Here is a 21,934-nt window from a genome sequence, read left to right as displayed (position 1 = left end):
AAAACCCCAGTATCTAAAAACATATGCCTATGATTTAAAATAAATACCAGCTTTCAACCTTGCTGAATGAATCCCTGACTAACATGGGCAGAATAAGAAGTGTAAGCATGCAAATCTGCCAACTTCCTTTTCCTTCTCTCTGTAGAAACAAAAGCAAACACACATTAAAAAGAAAAACCAACCCAAACTAAAATCAAACCCATGCCACTCATGAATAAAACCCCCAAACCGACCAAAACACAAACAAACCAAACAACTCCAGCCCACTGCCAACACAGTCTGAACTTCACATATTTGGTACCATCAACAGCAACAAAAACACATGCTAAAAATCACAGACACTCCTTGGGAGAAGAGGGACAATATGTGGTTTGATACAACAATTGTCAAGCTGTATAGAAGAAGAAAGCTATCAAAAGGAGGGAACTCATTTCACAGTTCACCAGGGGTCAATGCTCTTTTTGGAACTGCCAGCTTTTGAGAAGCTGAAGTACTTTTTGAAGCAGTATTTATCTCTTTTTCCCTTGTTACCTATGGATGTCTGTCAGTTACAGATTATTAGCAGTAATGAGAAAGCCTCAGGGTGTTGAGTGCTCCCTGTCCACAGCACAGAACACAAGCATGGGCCCCAGAGCACTTGCACTATCAGGATGAAATTTGGCATGTAATCCATCAGAACAGCCCTGTCTGTGAGGATTCTTCATCCCTTTTTACCCAGACTATGCTCCAGGGCAACTCACTTGACAGCTAAAGAAGAAAAGCCAGCTTTATAGAGTTATGGGGAAAAAAATGGGGCCATCAGGATAAAACAGCCAGTTCCATAGTAGATATGGCAAATCCTTTGATTCTTGGAAACAAACTTCTAAAATATTGTAGTAAATTGATTCCAAGAGAATCTGTAATTAACAGTAAATCTCATCTCCCTCAAGGCTATTAGAAACTACACAAAACTATACCTGCTTAACATTTCAAGTCACTTTAACAGAATTATAACCAACCAACACTATGATTCCTTTCCCATCAATGTCACATGAAAGACTGAAATGCCATTTTTAATAGCACTCACAGGATCTATGAACATTGATACATGGGGTACATTGTAAGAAGAGGATGAATTCATCTGTTGCAGTGTGTGCCTAGCCACTGAAAAAGTAAATATATTTCCTATAGCTAGTTGAGAATGGTGTAAGATTCATGGAAAGTGGGTCTAAGACTCAATTTTACAGTTGGCTTCAGTATCTGCAGAAGTGCACATCTGTGTTTATGGATGATATCTGACTGTTGCAGGAGATATTTAAAAGTATTTCCAACAGAGAAAAAATTAATGATACACTTACTGCATGGGGTGTTTGGTCTGCTCGCAAGCTGTGGGAAGGAAAAGATAGCTGACATTTCTATTTCATGGTTTTGATTTTGATTCTTTTCTTCAGCCTGGTCAGCCCAAGCTACTGATTTTTGTCTCTGAATCAGCTGCTCAACCTCTGCATATTCAGTCTCACTTAAGTCATTTGTCAAGCCAGCTTCTTTCAACATCAGGTATTGCTTGCGAAGCACTGGAAGTGCAGTATTTAGGACTCTGCAAAACACCAAGAGGCAAGACAAGTTCCCTTAAGGAAACACAATTTTAACCCAGAAAACAAGTTTGAGAAAAATCTTGCTTCTGTTTCAATTAAAACAAAATTCTCTAAATAGGTCTTCTCAAGTTACAAGTGTCAGAACATCTTATCCCACCCTGCCATAAAACCATACTTACTTTTCTGTTTGCTTATTATACTGATCTTGAAGGGACACCAGAGTCAACATGTGCTCAATCTGGGCTTTAAGGGCCTGAACTTCTAGGTTTAAATGGCAATATTGCAGATCTTGACAAAGTTCCTTTAGGAAATTAGGAATAAAAATGAAAATCAAAAAGCTGTACGTCAAACTGAGAGAAAGAAACTAAAACTTCAACAAAAAATAATATTAGACCAGCCTATATTGAAAAGTAAAGATGGAATGGAGCTATATTATTTTAACAAAGTTTTACAGTAGAGAAGTGTGAATTATTTAATTGTTATTTACATGCATAAATATAACTTTGTAGATTCCTTTGACCAGTAGGGTATGTGCTGCAATCAGCATTAAAAATCCAACAGGCACACATGGATGCTTATCTGTGCATGCCCAAACATGTTTGCCTCTTTCTGTAGACTCTCTTATATTTTACTTTATTTCAATTATTAAGCTGTTCTTAACTCAGAGGTTTTACCCTTTTTCCAATTCTCCCCCCATCCCCAAGCATGGCAAAGTGAGAGGCACTTTACTTTTGGGATGCACCCGTCTGGACCCAGGAGGCGCATTTCATTTTCAACACGGTGCAGCCATTTGGTGTTTTCCTCAAAAAGATTGCTCTGCTCTTCTCTCTTCTTCTGCATGCGTACACAGTGGCTGTTAAGTGCTGAAAGCCTCAGATCCCGCTTGCAAGTGGCCTAAAAAAAAAATTCCCCCCCACCCAAATAATCAGCATTTAAGGGGGAAACTTTCAAATTATGCTCACCAAAGTCTCTTTCTTTATACAGATTTTTTTCCTTATTTTTATATAACATAACCAAGTAATTCCTGGTAACTCGAGTATGTCCTACAAAAAGCCTGCTGGAGGAAGGATAAAGCATTGAGTAAAAAGGAAAATCCTCTATCTTCAAATATCAAACTCTTCTGATGGCTGTACTGTTTCTGAGCTATGACAAGCACAAGGCACAAAACCAGCAACAGCAAGCTGGACCTAAGCAAGGCAGTGTCCGAACAAGGCAAAGGGTACCTTGTCTGTTTAGAGACAACCATACTCTGCCCTTGACCTCAAAAATTAGGTCACTACATCAGTAGTAATAGAGGAGTGATAATCTGTGTGTCCCATTTTAATGAAATATTTATGTGTTACTTCATTTCACAATTACTTAAGAAAAAGTCACACAAGTATACCAAAATGAAGAGATGATACCCTGCACTACCTTACAGAAAACTCACCTTTTCTACCCTTTCTTCAGAGCATATCAATTGAATTTGTTCATGACACTGATTCTGGTAATATTTCTTTAGTGTATTTTCTTTCAGTTTCTTTTCCACCTTGAGGTACTCTTTTCTGATTTCCTCACGGTTTGCAAAAACATTTTTAAGTATTTCTTTGTACCTAAAATCAAAGGATAATAATTATTTATTGAAGGCTTTTTATGACCATCTCTTTGGTAGGGGAATTTTCAATTCCAAATTAATAAAATAAAGAAATTAAAAGGAAATAAGTAAAGCCTATTACAGATAGGCACTAAATAAAATGTCAGTACATCAGTAAGAATTTTATGTAATGGAACTGAAAATGGGATGTGAAGTCTTGAAGGAGTCACTAAAAATAAATCTTGTCATAATTATGAAGACAACACTGGGATTTAAAAGGCTCATGTGAAGAAGCTTCAGATGCCTTTCTCTAACTCCAGAAGATACTAAATACCTATGTTCTCTACTTTTTACATCAATTTATTAAACAGCTCAGACTACTGTTCCATAGACACACAAGGTGCTCAAAACCCTGCTAGCCATCCTCAGAGAAAGAGAACCACAAAGGTCTTCGGGTGCTCACTTTCCCTGAATGGGCTGTACCATTTCCATCACTAATGGACGACAAAAATCAGACCATTCACCATGCTTTAACACATCCCAGGCTAACGGGGGAGAACCAAACTGGGGTAGATGGTACTCAAGGAGCTCTTGAGTAACCAGCTATCTGGTTCTTCTGCCTCATGCTGCAGACTGGGGATACCAAGAACAAGAAGGCCATACTGCAATGTAACTTGCACTGGTGGTACCTTCTCGCTTCACCCCTGAACACTGAAATTGTACAGTACAGAATGGCCAAAAATTCACTGTACATCTCAATAATAACCAACCTCACAGACAAAGTATTTCATTACATCCTACGTTGGTAGAACTTTACATAAAAATCAAAGTTTAACATGCAAGTGTTCTAAAGATATGCAACATTTGAGGTTATACAGTTTTCAGTATTAAAAAACCCCATACAATTAAAAACTGTAAAAATGCTAAAAAAAGCCCAGGTTCAACTCCAGAACAAGTTAGAGACATTCTTGTCATGTACTTGACTTCTTGCCAGTGTTTCAGAAATAGCAATTCTATTTCACAGTCTAAAGCTTGAATAACTAAGTCTTTTATTCTATTCTGAATGTTTTACTACTCACCTTTTAAAAAGAAACAGAATTAAGAAAATAATTCTTCTCTGCAGATTTAGAAATACAAGAGGTTTTCACTCAGTGTCTAGAGGATGCTATTGTATCTAGGTAAAACATGTACTAAAACACTCACAGAATTTCTAAGTGTTATTACTTTAAGGAACAGTAATAGGTTAATGGTTGGAGTCCATGACCTCTGAGGTCTTTTCTAACCTAAAACATTCTATAGAGTAATGAAACAGTCAGCTGCAGAGTATCAGAGCTCTTACCCCACACTGTTCCTGTCTATATATCTGGATAACTATTGATTGATTGCACACTGCTTGGAGAATTTTTGTCCTCCATAGCACCCACAGAAACATGCTTCCTCCCAGCTGCTTGGGAAACAGCAATAAGGAATCAAAGTGAATCCTCCCAGTTTCCATCACAGTAGAAAGCTGGGTATAGTTCAGAGGCGGGTGGAGATTCTGATTCTTTGTACCCTGCTTATGAGGAGCCATGACTGCTAAACCAACCTTTGGTGTACTTATGTTCACCAGTGTTCCAAATAAAGCATGAAGTACAGAAGCCTTTGTGGATTCAGCCTTTCAATTAGCACATTTCTGTTCTCATGGAGCTACCTTTACCCTCTGGTCTGCACTGTAAAAACATTACAAAGCTACCCTCTAGGCATCCCCAGAGTATGAACTCCCTACACTACCTGGTGTCCAAGAGCCCAAGGACCTGCTGGCTGTAGTTCTGGAGCCAGTGCCCACTGCCTACCCTAACAGGCTCGAGACTTGAAGGGCTGGCAGACAGCCCATCTCCAAGCTTCAGCAGGAGGAGGAATGACTTGAATGTTTGAAGAAGCAAGCAGTGTACTCAGTGAGTCTCTTTAGATAACAGTGATGCAAAAACCATGGGTGGTTGGACTGAAATACAAGATCATGGACAAGGCTCTCTTCCCTGTCCCAACTAAAAGGGAGAAGGCAGCACAATGCCTTCAAAACCTGTAAATGAATGGGAGAAACCAACTCATTACCCACACCACAACACTGTGATGAACCTGGCAGGATACTCATGAGAAAGGGTATTTCTGACATCATTTCTGACATCCAGAGGGACCGGGATAGGTTTATATGTGACCCTTGGGATTTTCCATAACAATAAAATGCAAAGGGAACATTCTCTGACCAGCAAACCTTGGCGTGGAATACGTCTAGCCTTTTGAAAAGATATTTTAGAGACCTTGCCCTTGACTGACTCTTCCCACACACAAAGAATGAAATAAAGGGCAAATCACAGGAAATTAAATCAATCTTAAAGACATACAGTGCAAAAATATGCAGGAAAACTGTCAGAACTATCAACATGACTTAGAAGCCCACACTTCTTTTGAAAATTTAATTTAAATAACCTGAATGAAAGGGTTTCTTGAAATGTCTGGAATGCCACTAAAATAAAGCACAGTTAGGGAATATCTTGCTTTGAATGGTTTCTTACTATACCTCAGAAAGTGTTCCAGGTTAAAAACCAGCACATTCAAAGGGCCAAATAAAAAAAAAGTTAGCTGAATCAACTTAGGCAAATAATTGTCAGAAAGATGAGATGAGATATGCAGAGACACATCCAGAAAGTCCTTCTCTCCAAAACCTACCCACTTAATGGAACACAACGGCTTCTGCAACAAATTGATACTTCACATTTGAGTTTGTTATATTTGTGTTCTCTCATGAGACTGTCACATGAGACAAGATAGACAGGAACACTACCAGAAAGAAAAAGAGGCCAAGAAGTATTAAAGCAATAGAAAATAAGGAATCTACAAACATAAAGCAAACCCTTTGTAGAAAACCTTCCAGGTTCTGTCTCCAGCCTTGCAGGAAAGATCCCACTCGAGTCAGTGCCTGCCAACAGTCACAGAGCTGCTGTCATTTATGCAAAGCTGCATTCTGCCTACCCACAAACACAACCTGTTCAGGAGCTTTGCTGGAAGCCAGCATTCCTGTGCTCCTTCCTGTCACATGTCATTTCCTACCTCCTCCCCTTTCGTTTTAAAACCACCACCAAGTTGTTCTAAAAAGAGCCAACACGTCAGGCAAAGCCATACCTAGATCTAAGCAAAGCAATGTTAAAATGAGAAAACTAATACTGAAAAGAGTAGGTTTGTTTTACAAATGCTTTTACAAGTGAAGCAAACTCCAGCTTGGAAGCAAATGTGATTCATTTACCTTTCTATTTCCACTCGCTGGTTGTTTGAAAGTTCTGCAGTATTATGATTTTCAGGAATGCTTGCTTGCTTTTCTTCATATTCTCTCAGTTTCTCCTTCAGCATTAGGATCTAAACCAAAAGAGGCACCTTTCAGTTGAAATATGTTTTTTTGTTTATTTCCCAAAATTATCATTCTGTGCTGATATTGAACAGCTTTACAAATGGCAGCAGGTGATATTCCTCTCGGAAGACTAAATTTTCTGCCTTCAAAATACATTAGACCCATATTACCTTACAGATTTAATCCCATCAACTATTTATTATATTCAAAATTAACAGTTAACCTTTCACCCTCTTAACAACAGACTTTTTGACATACCTCTTTCTTTTGTTCATTGCAAATTTTAGCATACTGGCTTATGTGATTGTCCAAACTAACAACGTTGCTCTTCAACTGTAAAGAAACAAGTTAGAATTTAAAGGCAGCTCCTTCATGTTTTCATGCACAATAAGCACACTGTGTGTATGTACTACATAGTTACACATACACGGTGCTACGAGGAAAGAGATTAATAAAATTCTGACTTGCACAATGAGAATATGACTGCCAGCTTTTGCTGTCATCTGTTGCACACCCATGGCCAGGATATTTCCCTCAACAAACCAAGAATAGTTTCATTTACATATGCAAGCACATTTTGCATTTATTCAGATGAGTTTTATTATTTAAATGTCTGTCTTGTGCATTTCATTATAAAAGCTACCTTTAAGTATGCAATAAATGGAAACTACAGTGAACCCCGTATCACATAAAAAGATGATGAAAAATAAATAAATGAAAAAGATGATGAAAAATAAAATTAAACAATAGAGAGCAGAAAAGGACATTCCAGCTTTTCATTTATCAAGACAATCTCGCTGAGCTTCTTGACTCCAGCTGAATTCTACCTGTACAAACCTGGACTGGCTCTTGTACAACTGGTCAGAGATTTCTCTAATATACTTTTCAGTTCTCTGACAAAGTAATAGCAAAATAGTAAAAAAGGATGTGAATTCTACCAGCTGAGGATTATTTCCAAATTTCATGCTCACAAAACAACCTGTTTCAAACAGGCAGCTTCATCTCATTAAGGAAGCTATGCTGCTTTTAGACCTAGGATCTACTTTGTATCTACTACACCTATCAGTCAGATAAGAAAAAGCTGACTGTAAAGAAAGAACATCTAACAGAAGAAATTTTTGAGTCAGAAGTGAAGAAAATATAATATTCCAAAAAAAAAGATTTTTTTTCTAATACCACATTATTGTACTTTGACAAGAGATCAGTAAAAGCAATATACTCACAGAAGACTTGATATCCTTTGCTCGGTTTGCATACTTCAGAGTATTATAGGTATCATCATAAAACAAGGAAGATGGGCTAATAGCAGCTATCATTATTGTTCTGCAATTTCCTCCAAGAGAATCCTTCAGTAAACGAGTAAGCTTGCTGTTTCGATAAGGAATGTGTTTCTTGCTCTAAAAAGAGTGATAGATATTTGTATGGTTTAGTTAACTGTACTTTAAATAAAAGTCTGCTTAGAATTTCAACAGTAACACAGAACACGTGTTATGAACAGCCATGAAACTTTTCTTTGACACAAGCAATTTTTCTTTCAAGTATCTGTACATCTTAAACAGTTTAAGTCTCTTGGAACTGTTCAACACCTTTCCAACACATGTATTAGCTAAGTTACCTTCTGATGTCTGGATATGTAACTCCTATTTCTGTGATGGGACAACAACAGAAAAAGCAAACTACATTAAATTACTTTCAGTTTACAAAATCATCCAGATTGGAAAGGACCTCTGAAATCCCTCTAATTCAATCCTGCTGCTCAAAGCAGGGTCAGCTAGAGTAAGATGGCGAGGACTATGCTCAGTAGGGTTTTGATTACGTCCAGGGATGGAGATTTCACACCTTTCCAGGCAACCCACACTCTGCTTTGTGAAGCTACAGAATTTTCATTTCATGATACAAAGTCTGGTCACTAGGAACCCAATCCCACATCAAATAAATCAACGTGATTCTTTCATGTGTCTGTGGTACAGATTTTAAACTCCACCTTCCCCTCCAACAAGATGGTGATGAGGACATGCAGCACCAGGAGGGGAAATTAAATCTGATTTTCTCCCAGCATATTTGAAGGAGGAATTTTCTAGTTGAGCACAAGGACAAAAAGAGTGTTACGGTAGACAATGGACTTGACTTATACAAAGGTTCAGGAGGTTTTATCATTCCTTGCCTTGAGCTGGTGAGCCAGATCAGGAGACTGACACGCTGTTTTGAGCAGGGATGTGTGTGTGTATGGATGTATGTGAGAGCCCAAAAGAACAACTTGGAAGAGATGCTGGATTGTCCTATAAAAGCTGCTCCCCCCTAAGACTAAAGGTTAATTGTAAGGTTACTCATGTACTCATGCAAGCTTCTCTATATATGTTTGATTTTGAAGAAGCTAGATAAGAAAAGCAGGTAGCAGTCATCTTTGATGCTACCCTTAGGCAGCTGCACGTCACTTTGAGAATTCTCTCTCACTGGGACTGGCTGTCAGCTATCACAGATATGACGGTGGAAACCCTTAAGACAATCTTACATGAGAAGGATGATGTGAGCAGCATCAACAATGTAAACCACATTATTCAGTCAGCTGAGCACTTTTTAAAATGTTTTCAGAAGCCCAGGAGGCCAAGACTGCACGGGCAAGCAGCACACACCTTTGGATCTGCCAGGGCATTAATGACGTTTCCGAGAGCCAGCAGGGACCGGTTAATATTTGTTCCTTCCACAAAACGAGCCCCCTTGGCACTGGTTGCATTGGCACGTTCAGACCCTGCCAGGTCAATGAGAGACATTTTGGCAATACGAATATTTTGATTAATGCTAGCTGTTTTGTCTTGCTGCCGAAGGTAAATCTACAATTTAAAAAAAAAAAGAAGAAAACAATTAAAAAGTGACCACTAACCAATCTAAGCAGTAAATTAATTTCATAGTGTAACAACTGTTTCAAGACATTTGTATTGCATCCTTTGCCACTTTCCCTTCACTTAAGTGAAGCACAAGGTAACTCCTTCTCTTGCTTTTGATTCTCTCTCCCGTCCTGCTGCAGAGGATTAAGCAACCAACTGGCCCAGGCTCACAAAGCAGCAGTGATAAGTGAGTTTTTTTACAAGAAAAAATGAATTTCACGGCTCTTGATTCTTCTGCACCAAAAATGCATATCACACTCCTGGAATTTAAATTGAAAGATGTGTTCCTTTTTCAAATGCACATTTAGGAGTACACCATAAAGAGATGTATAGGGATAAACCAGGAAAAGGCTGACCTTTCAATGATTTATATTTAATTGTATCTCCCATTAATAGGAAACAATACTCATTTACTGCTGTGAAAATACACTCCAGGATCTTTTCAAATGTGATGCCTCCTGAAGCCACTTGCTCCCCTTCATCCCATCTTTCCTGAAATTTTCACAGTACAAAGATGTACAAAGAACTAAATGCTTCTGCTTCCTTCTGCTGGTGAAGGTATTCTTTCTTCAGGTTTATAAGGAAGCAGGCAAAGCATGAACATGTCAGTAAGAAGAACCAAAGTTATCCTTAGATGGCTTTATACTTTTTCAGTATCTATTTCCCCATTTGTTAATATGGCTAAGGGTTAGTGGCACATTCACGATTGCCCTTCTGGCCAGTGAATTTGGAAAGAGCTGCCATGAACACAAGGTGACTGACTAGTAAAGACAGGATCTCACTACCTCTGTAGCTCCAAGCTTTGTGCATGAGAAATGAAGTCTTCACAGTACCTTGTAACAGAAAACAGATTGACAAGTATTGTGAAAGAATAAAATAAAACTCGTATGACTTGCCATGAAACGTAAATCTATTTCAAACAGATATGTTTCTGTATCAAACAATACAACTAAGTTCAGTTGTACTGTTTCCAGTACAATAGACAAAAAAAAGAACCTCAGGCTGGGAACACGTTACCAGAACAACACAGTAACTATCATTAATGAAGGAGGGAAAGGTAGAGTGACAGCCAAACTCTGTTGTATGACTCAAGCTTTTGTAAAAATTCAAAAGATACAGGAAATGCCCCAAAGCAGAACACTCTCAATAGAACAGTGTAGCAATTCAGATTTTCCCCTCAGATGCAGTAATTGCCTGACCCAGATAGATATTTCAAACCTAAGACATATGGTACAGTAAAGCAAAACTTGCATCTATAAAAGCAGCTCAGAATGTCCTGGGCCAAGACTTACCAATTTCTGACTCAGTTTCAGATAATATCCTGATCCCATTAAGTTAACAAGAAAAGCCAAAAATAACCTATCTCTACAAAAAAGAAACTCTTAAAATAATAGCAACATTAAAAATGAAGAGCAATCACGACAGCACTGGGGATTTCTCATCGCTTACATCTCTGGAAACAAAGACAGAGTTCTGCTATGCAGAATGTGACAGATTTGTGGAAACAGATGAGAAATTGAAGTGATTTATTTAATTGCTTGCCACTTGTAGAAATGTACTGAGAAAAAGCCTGCCTGATAATAAAATGCAAGCTTTTTCCTAAGAAAAGGTGAGGGAGATAAGAGATCCTAGCAAGTAAACAACCAGAAACCAGCAGCTCACTGTGATCTGTCTGCAGCACTGTACCTGGAGCCTTTCTGAAGGCAGCACACATCCCTGACAATGCAGCTCTCAACCCAAACCACTTCAAAAGAAGTCTTTGTGCAATCCTGTACAATGCACAGCAAGGGCAGGCGCAGGGGAAATTCAAAACAGGAAGGGCAAGTGCAAACATAAGTTTAAGGTATAGAGGAAAACAGAAGCTTTTAGAATGGCAATGACTTTTGTTCTGTTCCATACTTAGAAGCTGTTTTTTTTTAAACTTTGTTATAGTTATTTAGCATTGTCTAAGTCCGTAGATACTGTTAAAAACTTCCCAACAGTTAAGGGCTCTAATGCAAGGACCAGAATCAACTGTACTTTAATATTTTTCAACCCAGAGTGCAATGAACAAGTCAAGATACTGCTTTGCAGTATGCAACAACAACAAAAAAAGACATTGTTGATAACAGGACTAGTTTTTAAATATCACAGGTTGTATTTAAAAAGAGAAGACAGAAGAATAAGGCAGAGTAGCCAACCCCGAAAATCTTTGGAGAAGTCTTAAGTTTTAGCATGTTTGTACAATTCATTCAAAACTCCTTTCTGAAAACTAAGAATCATCATTTCAATTTTCTAAAACTTGATCCATACCAGGATATTAGGAAATCACTTTATTGTAAAAATTAACATTAACTAAGAAAGTAAAATAAGAAAGTACTAGAGATTCTTAGTTTCTAGTCAGACATAACTGCATTCTGTAAATTATTTTCCCCAAAGAAATGCTAAGCAACATCCTGATAGAAAAAAGCATTAAAAAAACCCAACAACTTTCGGTTTTTAAGATTACAATATGGAAGTCTATTGAAGTTTTAAATGGCCATATAACGTAAGTTATTTCCTCTAAGGAACGTAAGTTAAGAGGGTATAAGTACATATTTTATATATACAAGTTCAAACAATCAGATTTAGAGATCTTATTTCCTTTTTTCCAACATAAGCACTAAGAACCATTACATACTTCCAAGGAAAAAGGAATAACAAGAAGAGTAAACTGAAAACCTTCAATCCCCCCTTCCCCAAACTGAGGCTCAACAGAGTTTGAAAGCAAAAGCTTCCACTGTATCTGCCTTTAAACAAAACCTGCAACTCCCAGTAAAGACCACTGAGATGGCTGTGTCATCTCACCTGGAAGACAGCATGGGACCGGGAAGAGGAGGCATTCACATCTGTGGGATGCTGGGTTCTGTTTTTGTTTCCATAATCCAGCATCTGAAGGATCTCCTCTGCTGATTTAGGCTTTAAGAGTAGAACACATGACAAATACAAGTTTCTTTTCTTTTCCATCAATTATAGGAATACACTGATACTAAAATACATTTACTTTAACATTCACTTTCAAAAAAAGTTAAACTTCAAATTTTAGCTACCTAGAAGTAAGAAATTTCCTGTTTTGGAATTGAGGCACTTCAAACAAATATTCTCAGCTTAAAAAGCAGTAAGGTATGAGAAGCAACCACTTAAGTGCAGCAACTTAAATCAGAAAATATTTTTAGTTTAGAATTTAAACAAATCTGAAAGATTCTCCATAGTTAGAATCAGCCTCTTGTAAGAATGTCTAGACTTAAATTAGTATACCACTATTCAATGCATTAGTACAAGTAAAGGTTTTTCCTCACAAGACTCAAGGTTTGGGAAGAAGGCTAGCCAAACTTAGAATATAGTTTCCTGTCACAGCATGTAACATACACAAGAAAGCTACAAGAAAATAGCTCCACAGGAATTGATATCCAGATTGGAAACTAAGTTCTATCACTGACCTTACCGAAGAACTGCTGTGCTGGTCTGGAAAAGTAAATTAACATGGAACTCTTCAAACGTGGTTATTTACAAACAAAAACAACCTTTGGACTTCACAGCTGTGTAGAGCACTCCAAGGTGGTAATGAAGGCAATGCCAAGATATTTTAGCCCAAAAAGAAATCTTCCAAAATCTGCTGGATGAGCACCAAGCCAATGTACCCTTTTGATAACAAGGACTGAATGCTTCTATATTTGCATTCAATGAGACTAGCAGGGTTTTTTCCACAATGTGCTTTTAACTAATTAATTAGAATTTCAAGTTACTGGTGCTTATGGCCAGAAAAAAAAACACTAGGAAATTAGCAAATTCCATAAAACTCTCTCATGGAACAATGGGAATGTTTCTCAAATATCTCAAGCACATTTTAAGTTTCTAGAGACATTTACATACCTGATGCAGTGTTAGACCTTGAACTACCACCCCTTGCTGGCCATCCTCACGAACAGCCAGAGGTCCAGAGTTGACCAGCAGATCACGAATCTGTTCATTGTAAACCTTTGAAAGGGAATTCAAAAGATTTCATTAAAATATCCTCCCATAGCTGACAGAATGAAATAAACAGAAATCACCAGTCTTTTTTAATACTCCTTTAAGACAAAGAAGTGAATTCATGCTATAATTTTTTCACATTTTTCCTATACCAAGCTTAAATATTCAATTCATACGATTTCTTTTTAGATTTTTGGAGTAATTCTTTTTAGCAAATAATCTTTATTCTTTATTGAAAAAAACTATCTCTTTTTTTTTTACAAAAAGTTTTGCAACAAGCATGAACGCAAAGCATTTCTTTTTCTCCGTCGTGCATCACAATCCCTACTTCAGTGACATTTCTTAGTTCAAACCTACTTCTGTTAAAAGTTTTAAATCTCTTATTTCTTGGTCTGTGGAAGCATATGGCAAGGCAAACTTTCCCCATCTCCTTCTACCCCTCCCAAATACCAGCTAGAGTCCATTAAGGCTCTGAGGGAGCTAAAAAGATAACCATTTGACTAGCACCATTCAGCAGCAGTGCCAAAACATTTACTTGTAAAAACAGAACATCATTTTGTGGTGCTTTTTCAGCGTTATAGGATGCTACTGTGAAGTCCTAAAATATTGCCCTGAAATGATATTTCCTTGTGCACATCAACAGATGCTCAGAGGCACGTAATTGATCAGCAAGACACAAATCACGAACAATCAGTAAATATGTCAGAAGTGGTGGTTTTGGGCAGCCTTCTGCAGAACACTGACAGGTGCCTAGGAGCACCAAGCTTGCAGAGCACGAGGCAGCTCCACTCCTATAAGGACACATTTTGTCAGGCCCCAGAAAGGACCAGAGGAAAGCAAAACCAGCTTGTCTTTACTTACAAATATGACTTATTGAAAGCAACATACCAAATGCAGGAACTCACCTCTAAATAAGAGACAGCAACGTCACATGTTTTATCATCTTTTATTTGATCCATGCGCCTATAAAGTGTCACCATAGTTAAATACATGACTCCAGGGTCTTCAGGAGAACCTAACATGGTGTGAGTCTTTCCAGCTCCTGTTGCACCATATGCAAGCACTGAATTTCCCCCCAAAAAAAACAACAAAGCAAAAACATGTAATTTATTTGTAAGCTAATCAGGAATACCAAAGTCAAATGAACATTCACAGACCTCTGTCATTCTGCACAACTGTTTCATAAATGGATCAAGTTTCTTACTTAGGCTTTACCTTTCAGATCTATAATTAGAGAGAGATGTTTCCAAATAACATTTTCGAATTTTCAGTTCAAAACTCATTCACTGATACATCACATTAAAATATTATTTGCTTACTCTCATAACCCTAAGCCACCAACTTACTGCTGATAGGCATTTCATTTCCTCACCAGAGTCCAGCAGCCAATTAAAAAACCCCAGGATCTTAAAGAGTTCATAAAGCAGGTTATGTCACACGCTCAGTGACACAACTGCTTCTGCTTGAATAACTCTAGAGGAGTCCCATTAGCACATATAATTCAGATAAAATTCCCAAGTCTATTATAACCTTAACACAAACTTACTGTTAAAATGGAATAGAGCTATCCTAACTTCCATATGCTAAAAAGTCAGCCTTTCATATCTGTGAATTAAACCACAATGTTTTATTTCTATCAGGCTTTTTTAACGCTCCTGCAGCCATTGGACAGAACGGTTCAAACTCTGAGAAATTCCCTCAAGTTTTTCAATTAAAGAAGATAAATAACAAAGTTACCTGTGCAGTTATATCCATTTAGGAAGCCATCAATTAGATTTTTGGTAGTATGCTCAAAAACTTCCAACTGGGATGAGCTGTCATCAAAAATGGCATCAAACATGAACTTAAGGTCTTTCCTTTGTCTTTTGTTGATGTCCCTGTGGGTCACTCTCCTCCTGCTGAAGAAGCCAACCTCCTCCTCCTTTGGGTCGAAGACCAGCACGTGCTGGTCAATGACCCGCACCACCCTGCTGCAGCTGCCCTGCTTTTCCTTCTGGCTCTCCGGCCGCACACGGACCACCACCTTGACGTGGCTGCACACATCTTCTTCCCTGGCAGGAGTCATCCCTCCTGCTGCCCAGCCCCGCCGCCAGCACTCGGTCAGACCCGGCACCCGGCTCCTTTCTGCAACGACAGACAGGCTTTGTTCCAGTGTAGCCTGAACTCGCTCCTTGCAGCAGCTCACACGCTCGGGCAGGGCCCTGTGCTGGCCCAGCGCTCGCCAGGGCCCTGCCCCGGGGCAGCGAGCCCTTGGGAAGCTCTGCGACCGCCCCAAAGGGCGACTGAACTCGGCACGGCCCCGGGGAGTTGGGAATTCCTGTCTCAATTTAAACACTCGGTGCCCTGCGGGCTTCCCTCGGGAGCAGACCGAGCTTTCGGGCGAGACACCCCATTTCTGTGCGCTAAAGCGAGCCGTGTTTTTGCTCTTCAGCAGGAGGAGCTGCCCGTGTCGCCCTGCCCGGATCGCCACAGCCACGCCGCAGGAAGAGCCAAGGGGAGCAGAAGCGGATTTGGGGTAACGTGCCCCGCACGGGCTGCAGTGCCCGAGCAATCCCAAAGCGGGATTTCCTCTCCACAGCCGCTTCTGCTGCTGCCGCCGGCTGCCGGCCCGGCCCGGAGCGGACACGGTGCGGGCTCCCGGGGCCAGCTCGCCGCTCCGGCCGAGCCCGCCCGGCTCTCCGGGCCCTCCTCACCCGGCGCGGGCCGCTCTTCCCCGGGGCCCGCCGCCGGCCCGGGCCCTGCGGCCGCAGCGTTCCCCCGGGCCGGCCGAGAGGCGCTGCCCGCCGGCGGCCCGGGCCTCCCTCGGTGAGCCCGGGCTGGGCCCGGCCGTGCCAAGGCACTGCCCGCTCTGTGAGCCCGGGCACTGCCCGCTCTGTGAGCCCGGCCGTGCCAAGGCACTGCCCGCTCTGTGAGCCCGGCCCTGCCCGCTCTGAGCCCGGGCACTGCCCGCTCTGTGAGCCCGGCACTGCCCGCTCTGTGAGCCCGGGCACTGCCCGCTCTGTGAGCCCGGCCGTGCCAAGGCACTGCCCGCTCTGTGAGCCCGGCAGTGCCCGCTCTGTGAGCCCGGCCGTGCCAAGGCCCTGCCCGCTCTGTGAGCCCGGCACTGCCCGCTCTGTGAGCCCGGGCACTGCCCGCTCTGTGAGCCCGGGCACTGCCCGCTCTGTGAGCCCGGCAGTGCCTCGGCACTGTCCGGTCTCTCTCTCTCTCTCTCTCTCTGTGTCTGTGTCTCACCCGGGCCGTGCCGCGGCCGTTCCCGGTCTCTCTCTCTCTCTCTCTGTGTCTGTGTCTCACCCGGGCCGTGCCGCGGCCGTTCCCGGTCTCTCTCTCTCTCTCTCTCTGTGTCTGTGTCTCACCCGGGCCGTGCCGCGGCCGTTCCCGGTCTCTCTCTCTCTCTCTCTCTGTGTCTGTGTCTCACCCGGGCCGTGCCGCGGCCGTTCCCGGTCTCTCTCTCTCTCTCTCTCTGTGTCTGTGTCTCACCCGGGCCGTGCCGCGGCCGTTCCCGGTCTCTCTCTCTCTCTCTCTCTCTCTGTGTCTGTGTCTCACCCGGGCCGTGCCGCGGCCGTTCCGGGCTCGCTCCCGCTCTCCCCGCGGGCCGCGGCCGCACCAACCGCCATCCGCGGGATTCAAACACGGCCAGGCCGCGCTCCTCGCCTTCCCATTGGCTGCGCCCCGGGACGTCACCACAGCGCCGGCGTGGGGCTGCGCGCGCAGCGCCGTGCGCGGGGCGGCCGGGAGGGAATGAGGGACGGGAGGCACGGAGGGAGGCAGGCCGGGCATGAGGGACGGGAGGGAAGGGGGGCCGGGACTGAGGGACGGGAAGCACAGAGGGAAGGGGGGACGGGAGGCACGGAGGGGAGGGAGGCGCTGCCGGTCGAGCGGGCGGCCTCTGCTCCGCGTGTGCGGCCAGCCCGGCTCGGGCGGGGCCGGCCCCGGCCTCTGTCCCGCTCGGGCCCGGCGCGGAGCGGGCCGCTGCCGCCGCTCCGGCGGCCTCCGAGCAGAAGCGCTGCGGGGCGGGGGCTCGGCCCTCGCTGCCTTTGCCCCGCTCAGCGCGGGGCCGAGCCCGAGGCGCAGCCCGCGGCGGGGCCCGCTGCCCTGCAGGCGAGCGCTGTCACAGAAATGCCATAAAACACGGACTGCGCTCGCCTGAGGGAAGATCTCCGAGCGCAGCAGGCGGTGGCCGCGAGCAGAGGCCCTCCGGCAGCCCCAGGGCAGGGCGGGCCTGTCCCGTTCGGCCGCTCCTCGCCTCACGGCGGGGCCGGGGCGGGAGGGGAAGGCCGGAGGGGCAGAAAGGGCGGCTGAGGCGGAGCGGGGTCAGCGGGGCAGCCCGAAGCCGTGCGGACGGGCAGGGCAGGGCCAGGAACGCCTTCCCCTGGGGCCGGCCGAATCCAGGGGAGCGGGGCCCGTCGCAGGGAACGGCGGTCACCGGGAGCAGCGGTGCCAGCGCCCCGATCGCCCTCTCCCCCCTGCTGAACGGAGCACCGCGGCCTTTGGGCTGCGATGTCCCCTGGGCGCGCCTGGGTCACCTGCCCAGCTGCGTCTGCTCCCTGCTGTGCCCAGCGGGAATCCAAACCCGCCCCAGCTCAGCCCCTGGGGAGAAAATGAACTCCAGGCCGGGGAAACCAGCGGAGCACACCGCGGTGATAGAGGTGTTTGCTGTAGGCACGCTATGGCTTGTGGTAAAACACATCTGTGAGCCTGCCCACAGCTGGAGCCACGCGCACTTGCAAATTTAAACTGGGGGAATTACTGCAAGGTCCCTGTAGTAGTCCTGTCTTGGAAGCAAAGACTACAAATTAGATATTACCAATCTACCTCACTGCCCAATTAAAAGTCAGTTGCAGTCCACACATAAAGAAAATACCTGGAATGCATAATTACTGAAAATACAATACAGAAGGGGAAAAAAGGATACTTTTCTTTCCAAGTCTCAGAAAAACACTAGGTGAGATATTCCTCGTTGTGTAAAAAGGTTTGGAGAAATTTCTCCTTAACCCACACCATGGAATCACCTTTATGTCAGGCTCCATCTGTAGAATTCTTATTCATGTAAATAATACAGGGCTTGAATTCATGTTTTCTCCAGTGATTTTTAAACTTTTGCATTTCACTTGAAGAGAAAAAGGGAATCTCATAAGCCTGATTTTGCCATTTTTGCCACTTCTAGCAGTGTGGAAAGGGGCAGACATAGAAGGAGACTATTTTTTAATTTAAAGAAGATGTAAGGTTGTGAGATAACATGAATTTCAGACTTTTATCAGTAAAATTAAATGTGTAGTGCTTAACATGTGTGAAGTCATGCTTCCAAATAGAATATTTGCTATCCAAGAGATTTGCCAATTTTACAATAATAGAACTGCCATAAATGAGACCATAATTAAAACCTTATATAGAAAATTATCAGCTTCTATATTGCTAAGTGTTGGAATCAAGGGTCAGTTTCTCAAAAATTTGCTCATATCTGAAGCAAAACATCTTACCTGCTCATTTGTGCAGACAGATAGCAGCTGCAGAAGGTAGTAACCGACGCCATTTAAGCAAGTAGGGAAGAAAGAGTGACTGGAATTGAGAAAAAAGGATTTGAGATTTCATGGCCATGCCATCAAAACGCCTGAGCAGTCACCGTGTACACCCAGACAGTGGCATGTGGAGTGAAGAGGTGAGGCAAAGACAGCAACACGAGGCTGGGAAGTGGTGGTGGTTGTGGGTGGGAATTTTTGGAGCTCTTTGGGTCCGTTCAGGGGAGCGTAACCCTTGAGCCCTGCAGCGTGGCATCAGTGCAGTTTGCCAGAGCACCTGTGCCACCAGCCCTGTTCAAACAGCCACTGATCACTGAGCAGCAGAACAAAGGGTTAACACAGGAGAACTGACAGGGAAACCCTCCTGTCTCAAGTCTGGCAGATTTCAGTGGGAACAGACTTATCAACGAGAACTGAACCTACCTCTTTATGGCCCAAAGTTGGTGGTGATTCCTCCAAACTTTGCAGTCTCCAGTGAGAGGCTACTGTTATCTTTCTACAAAAAGAGTGAGAGGCAGTTATACATAATTATAGCTTTAGAGATAATATTAGATATCCATGATATTAGCTATATATATATAATATATATAATATTAGCTTATAGATGTAATACTAGTATATATATAATACTAGCTATAATACTATATATAGTACTATATAATATATACAACACTATATATATATAAAATACTATATATATATATAATACTAGTTATATATAATGCTAGTTATATATAATATTAGCTTTAAGTGTGTATGGCCACACGCTATGGAGTGTGAGACACTTCTGCATGCCCTCTGACAGAGCTAAGGGTAAGAGGTCAGCATATCTATTTTTCTTGGTGAAGGCCTGTTTAAAGAAAAACCTATGTTATGCATGGCAAGACAAATTAGGGTCTTTGCCTAGCATGTGGATTTAGGATTCCACTTCATTTAACTCTGATGAATTTTTAAATTCCTGTTTACTTTCACAGCCAAAACCCTGCTTCTATAATATATATCACATAAAACCTGTCCATAGTCTCTACAGTTCATAATTGAGGAATGAACAGATAAACCATAAAATTAGTCAAATGTCATTATATAGGAAAAGATGAAAGACAGCAAAATAGGTTACTGGGAAACTGATGATTTTTAAAAAAATAGTCTATGTTAAATTAAAAGTAAGAGACATTAAAGAGAAAATGTCAAACTCTGAAATAAAAATGGTCAGTGATGACTAGGAAAGCTATCACATGAGCATATTAATAAGACATGTAACTGAAAATAAAAATGGCTGAGATTAAATAATGGAAACGGAATTAATGAGAGGAAAATCTGCTACTCTTCCCAAAGGTAGAGCTGGAAGCTAAAGAAAAAACTAGTTATTTTAAGTATTGGAGAATAGGCAGTGGAATTATTGAGGGTGTGAAGAGAGTGTACTGACGTGAAAATAAATTTTGGGAAAACATTACTGAAAATATTAAAGCAAGCTCTTTCATGGCTTCAGCAATAAAGATTAAAACCAGCTTGTCCTGATTTCAAAGTGTAAAGAGCTATTGCCTTCAAGGTTGTACAAGTAGCAATCCCATAGAAAGCCAAATGGATCAGAAAAAACGTAGCCCTTTTCTGGAGGAGGGATTGGTGTAGAGAAGGTCACTGGTCCTAGAAGGTCCATCCCCTTTCTCCCCTGAGCAGCAGAAGGGGAAGTGGAAAATGCAGCTACCTGACAGCTCTAGTGCCCAGACAACTGAACAAGCAGCAGATCCACAAGGAGAAAAGAAAAGGTGTCTCATAATGGCCCAGCCCCAAAGTGAGCAAGAGCAAAGGACCAAATCCAAATTCCACAAGTATGGAAGACTTGGAAGATTTGAACATTAGTTAATTTAATTTCATTTCATTTAAGAGAGCTGTTCCAGGCACGTGTTATTCACATGAAAAACGTGTTCTGGTGATGGGACTATTAAATCCTCTGTTTTATATTTCTTACCTGCTGGGGTGTTGTTATTACTAGTATTACTGCTACCAAATTCACACTCTAGAAACATCAAACAGCAATAGAAATTATGACCCGGGCCATTAAGAGCAGAAGAACAAACTTTCCCCGAAAACAAACATTATTAAAAGATTTTAAAACATGGACAGAGGGAAGAACTGAACCTGGACATGTGTTCCACTTCTGCACATAACAGAAATACCAGGAATAAAATTACTAAGAATATGTCCAAAAGGTGTGGTGCTGAAAAAGAGGAACCATAACTAAAAAAAATTTTCCCTGACTTTTGTGACATGGTTTTAAATTTTAATAACTTCAAAAGTGCTTTAACTTTATTAAAAATATCAATCACAAACTATCTCACAAGATACCCTCCTGATTTCCATACATCACTCTTCCCCCTTACCAATGTTTCCTGCCCTTCTGATACTGTCACCTGAGTTGTGGCAATTTGAAGCATTTATGGCAATATGCTGTAGATGCACGCAGTTAAAGTTTTCAGGTTAAAAAGCAAACTGGAAAAGCCTGAAAGCTTTTTTTCCTCACCCAGGCAACTCCATGTGCAGGAGAGCTGGCACAACCAGAACTGCAGCATGGGGTCAGGAAGAATTGTCTAGAAACAAAGGCCTCTAAAATTGGCTTTCTGGCTTAAAAGAAGAAAGGATCCTATCAGAGTATGCAGGTAGGAAGGCTGTTTTAAACAGAGATGTTGAAAAACACTATGATACTCATACTCTAATACAGTCTCTAAGTGGGCCAGCATAACTCATTCAACTGCTATAAAAAAAGAATTTCTGGCACGTCACAGAAATACTCATGAATAAAAGGAAAAAAAAAAATCTTCCTTTACAATGTTAACAGTGATCATCTAGTATAGCTCTTAAAATCCTGTTCTTATACACAGAACTGGATAAACAAGAGAAAGAATGGCCTTGGATTCTTACCCTTTATTTGCCTTGAACGTCACTCAGAGAACAAAGATAATAGACTTCTTCACCTTGTCCCCTTCTTTTTGTGAGAAAGGACATCTGCAACATAT

The 21,934-nt window shown here is 42.1% G+C and overlaps 1 protein-coding gene and 1 long non-coding RNA gene across 4 annotated transcripts in view; one reads left to right on the top strand and one right to left on the bottom strand.

Moving 5' to 3' along the window:
- The window catches only part of KIF18A (kinesin family member 18A), a 31,261-nt gene extending 14,180 nt beyond the window's left edge, over positions 1 to 17,081 (bottom strand). For 2 of the 3 annotated variants that reach the window (XM_053981307.1, XM_053981310.1), the window contains exons 1-13: positions 16,636 to 17,081; positions 15,142 to 15,528; positions 14,310 to 14,467; positions 13,306 to 13,410; positions 12,241 to 12,351; positions 9,163 to 9,360; positions 7,753 to 7,926; positions 6,788 to 6,862; positions 6,428 to 6,537; positions 3,004 to 3,166; positions 2,304 to 2,468; positions 1,754 to 1,875; positions 1,338 to 1,576 (exon numbers count right to left, since the gene is read on the bottom strand). In XM_053981307.1, the coding sequence (XP_053837282.1) occupies positions 1,338 to 1,576; positions 1,754 to 1,875; positions 2,304 to 2,468; positions 3,004 to 3,166; positions 6,428 to 6,537; positions 6,788 to 6,862; positions 7,753 to 7,926; positions 9,163 to 9,360; positions 12,241 to 12,351; positions 13,306 to 13,410; positions 14,310 to 14,467; positions 15,142 to 15,469 (1,948 nt within the window). In that variant the 5' untranslated portion in view covers positions 15,470 to 15,528; positions 16,636 to 17,081. The remainder of the gene's footprint in view (positions 1 to 1,337; positions 1,577 to 1,753; positions 1,876 to 2,303; positions 2,469 to 3,003; positions 3,167 to 6,427; positions 6,538 to 6,787; positions 6,863 to 7,752; positions 7,927 to 9,162; positions 9,361 to 12,240; positions 12,352 to 13,305; positions 13,411 to 14,309; positions 14,468 to 15,141; positions 15,529 to 16,635) is intronic. The other variant, XM_053981309.1, reaches the window with a different exon arrangement.
- A 671-nt stretch (positions 17,082 to 17,752) lies between these two features.
- On the top strand, positions 17,753 to 20,888 carry LOC128808807 (uncharacterized). Its single transcript, XR_008437539.1, has 2 exons — positions 17,753 to 19,060; positions 20,604 to 20,888. It is a non-coding gene; the product is annotated as an uncharacterized LOC128808807 (long non-coding RNA).
- Positions 20,889 to 21,934: the final 1,046 nt, after the last annotated feature.

This window comes from Vidua macroura, chromosome 6 (genome assembly GCF_024509145.1).
Source record: "Vidua macroura isolate BioBank_ID:100142 chromosome 6, ASM2450914v1, whole genome shotgun sequence".
In the NCBI taxonomy this organism is placed as follows: domain Eukaryota; kingdom Metazoa; phylum Chordata; class Aves; order Passeriformes; family Viduidae; genus Vidua; species Vidua macroura.
The sequence above is the reverse complement of the archived record's forward strand: the minus strand, read 5'-3'. Positions and strand labels throughout refer to the sequence as shown.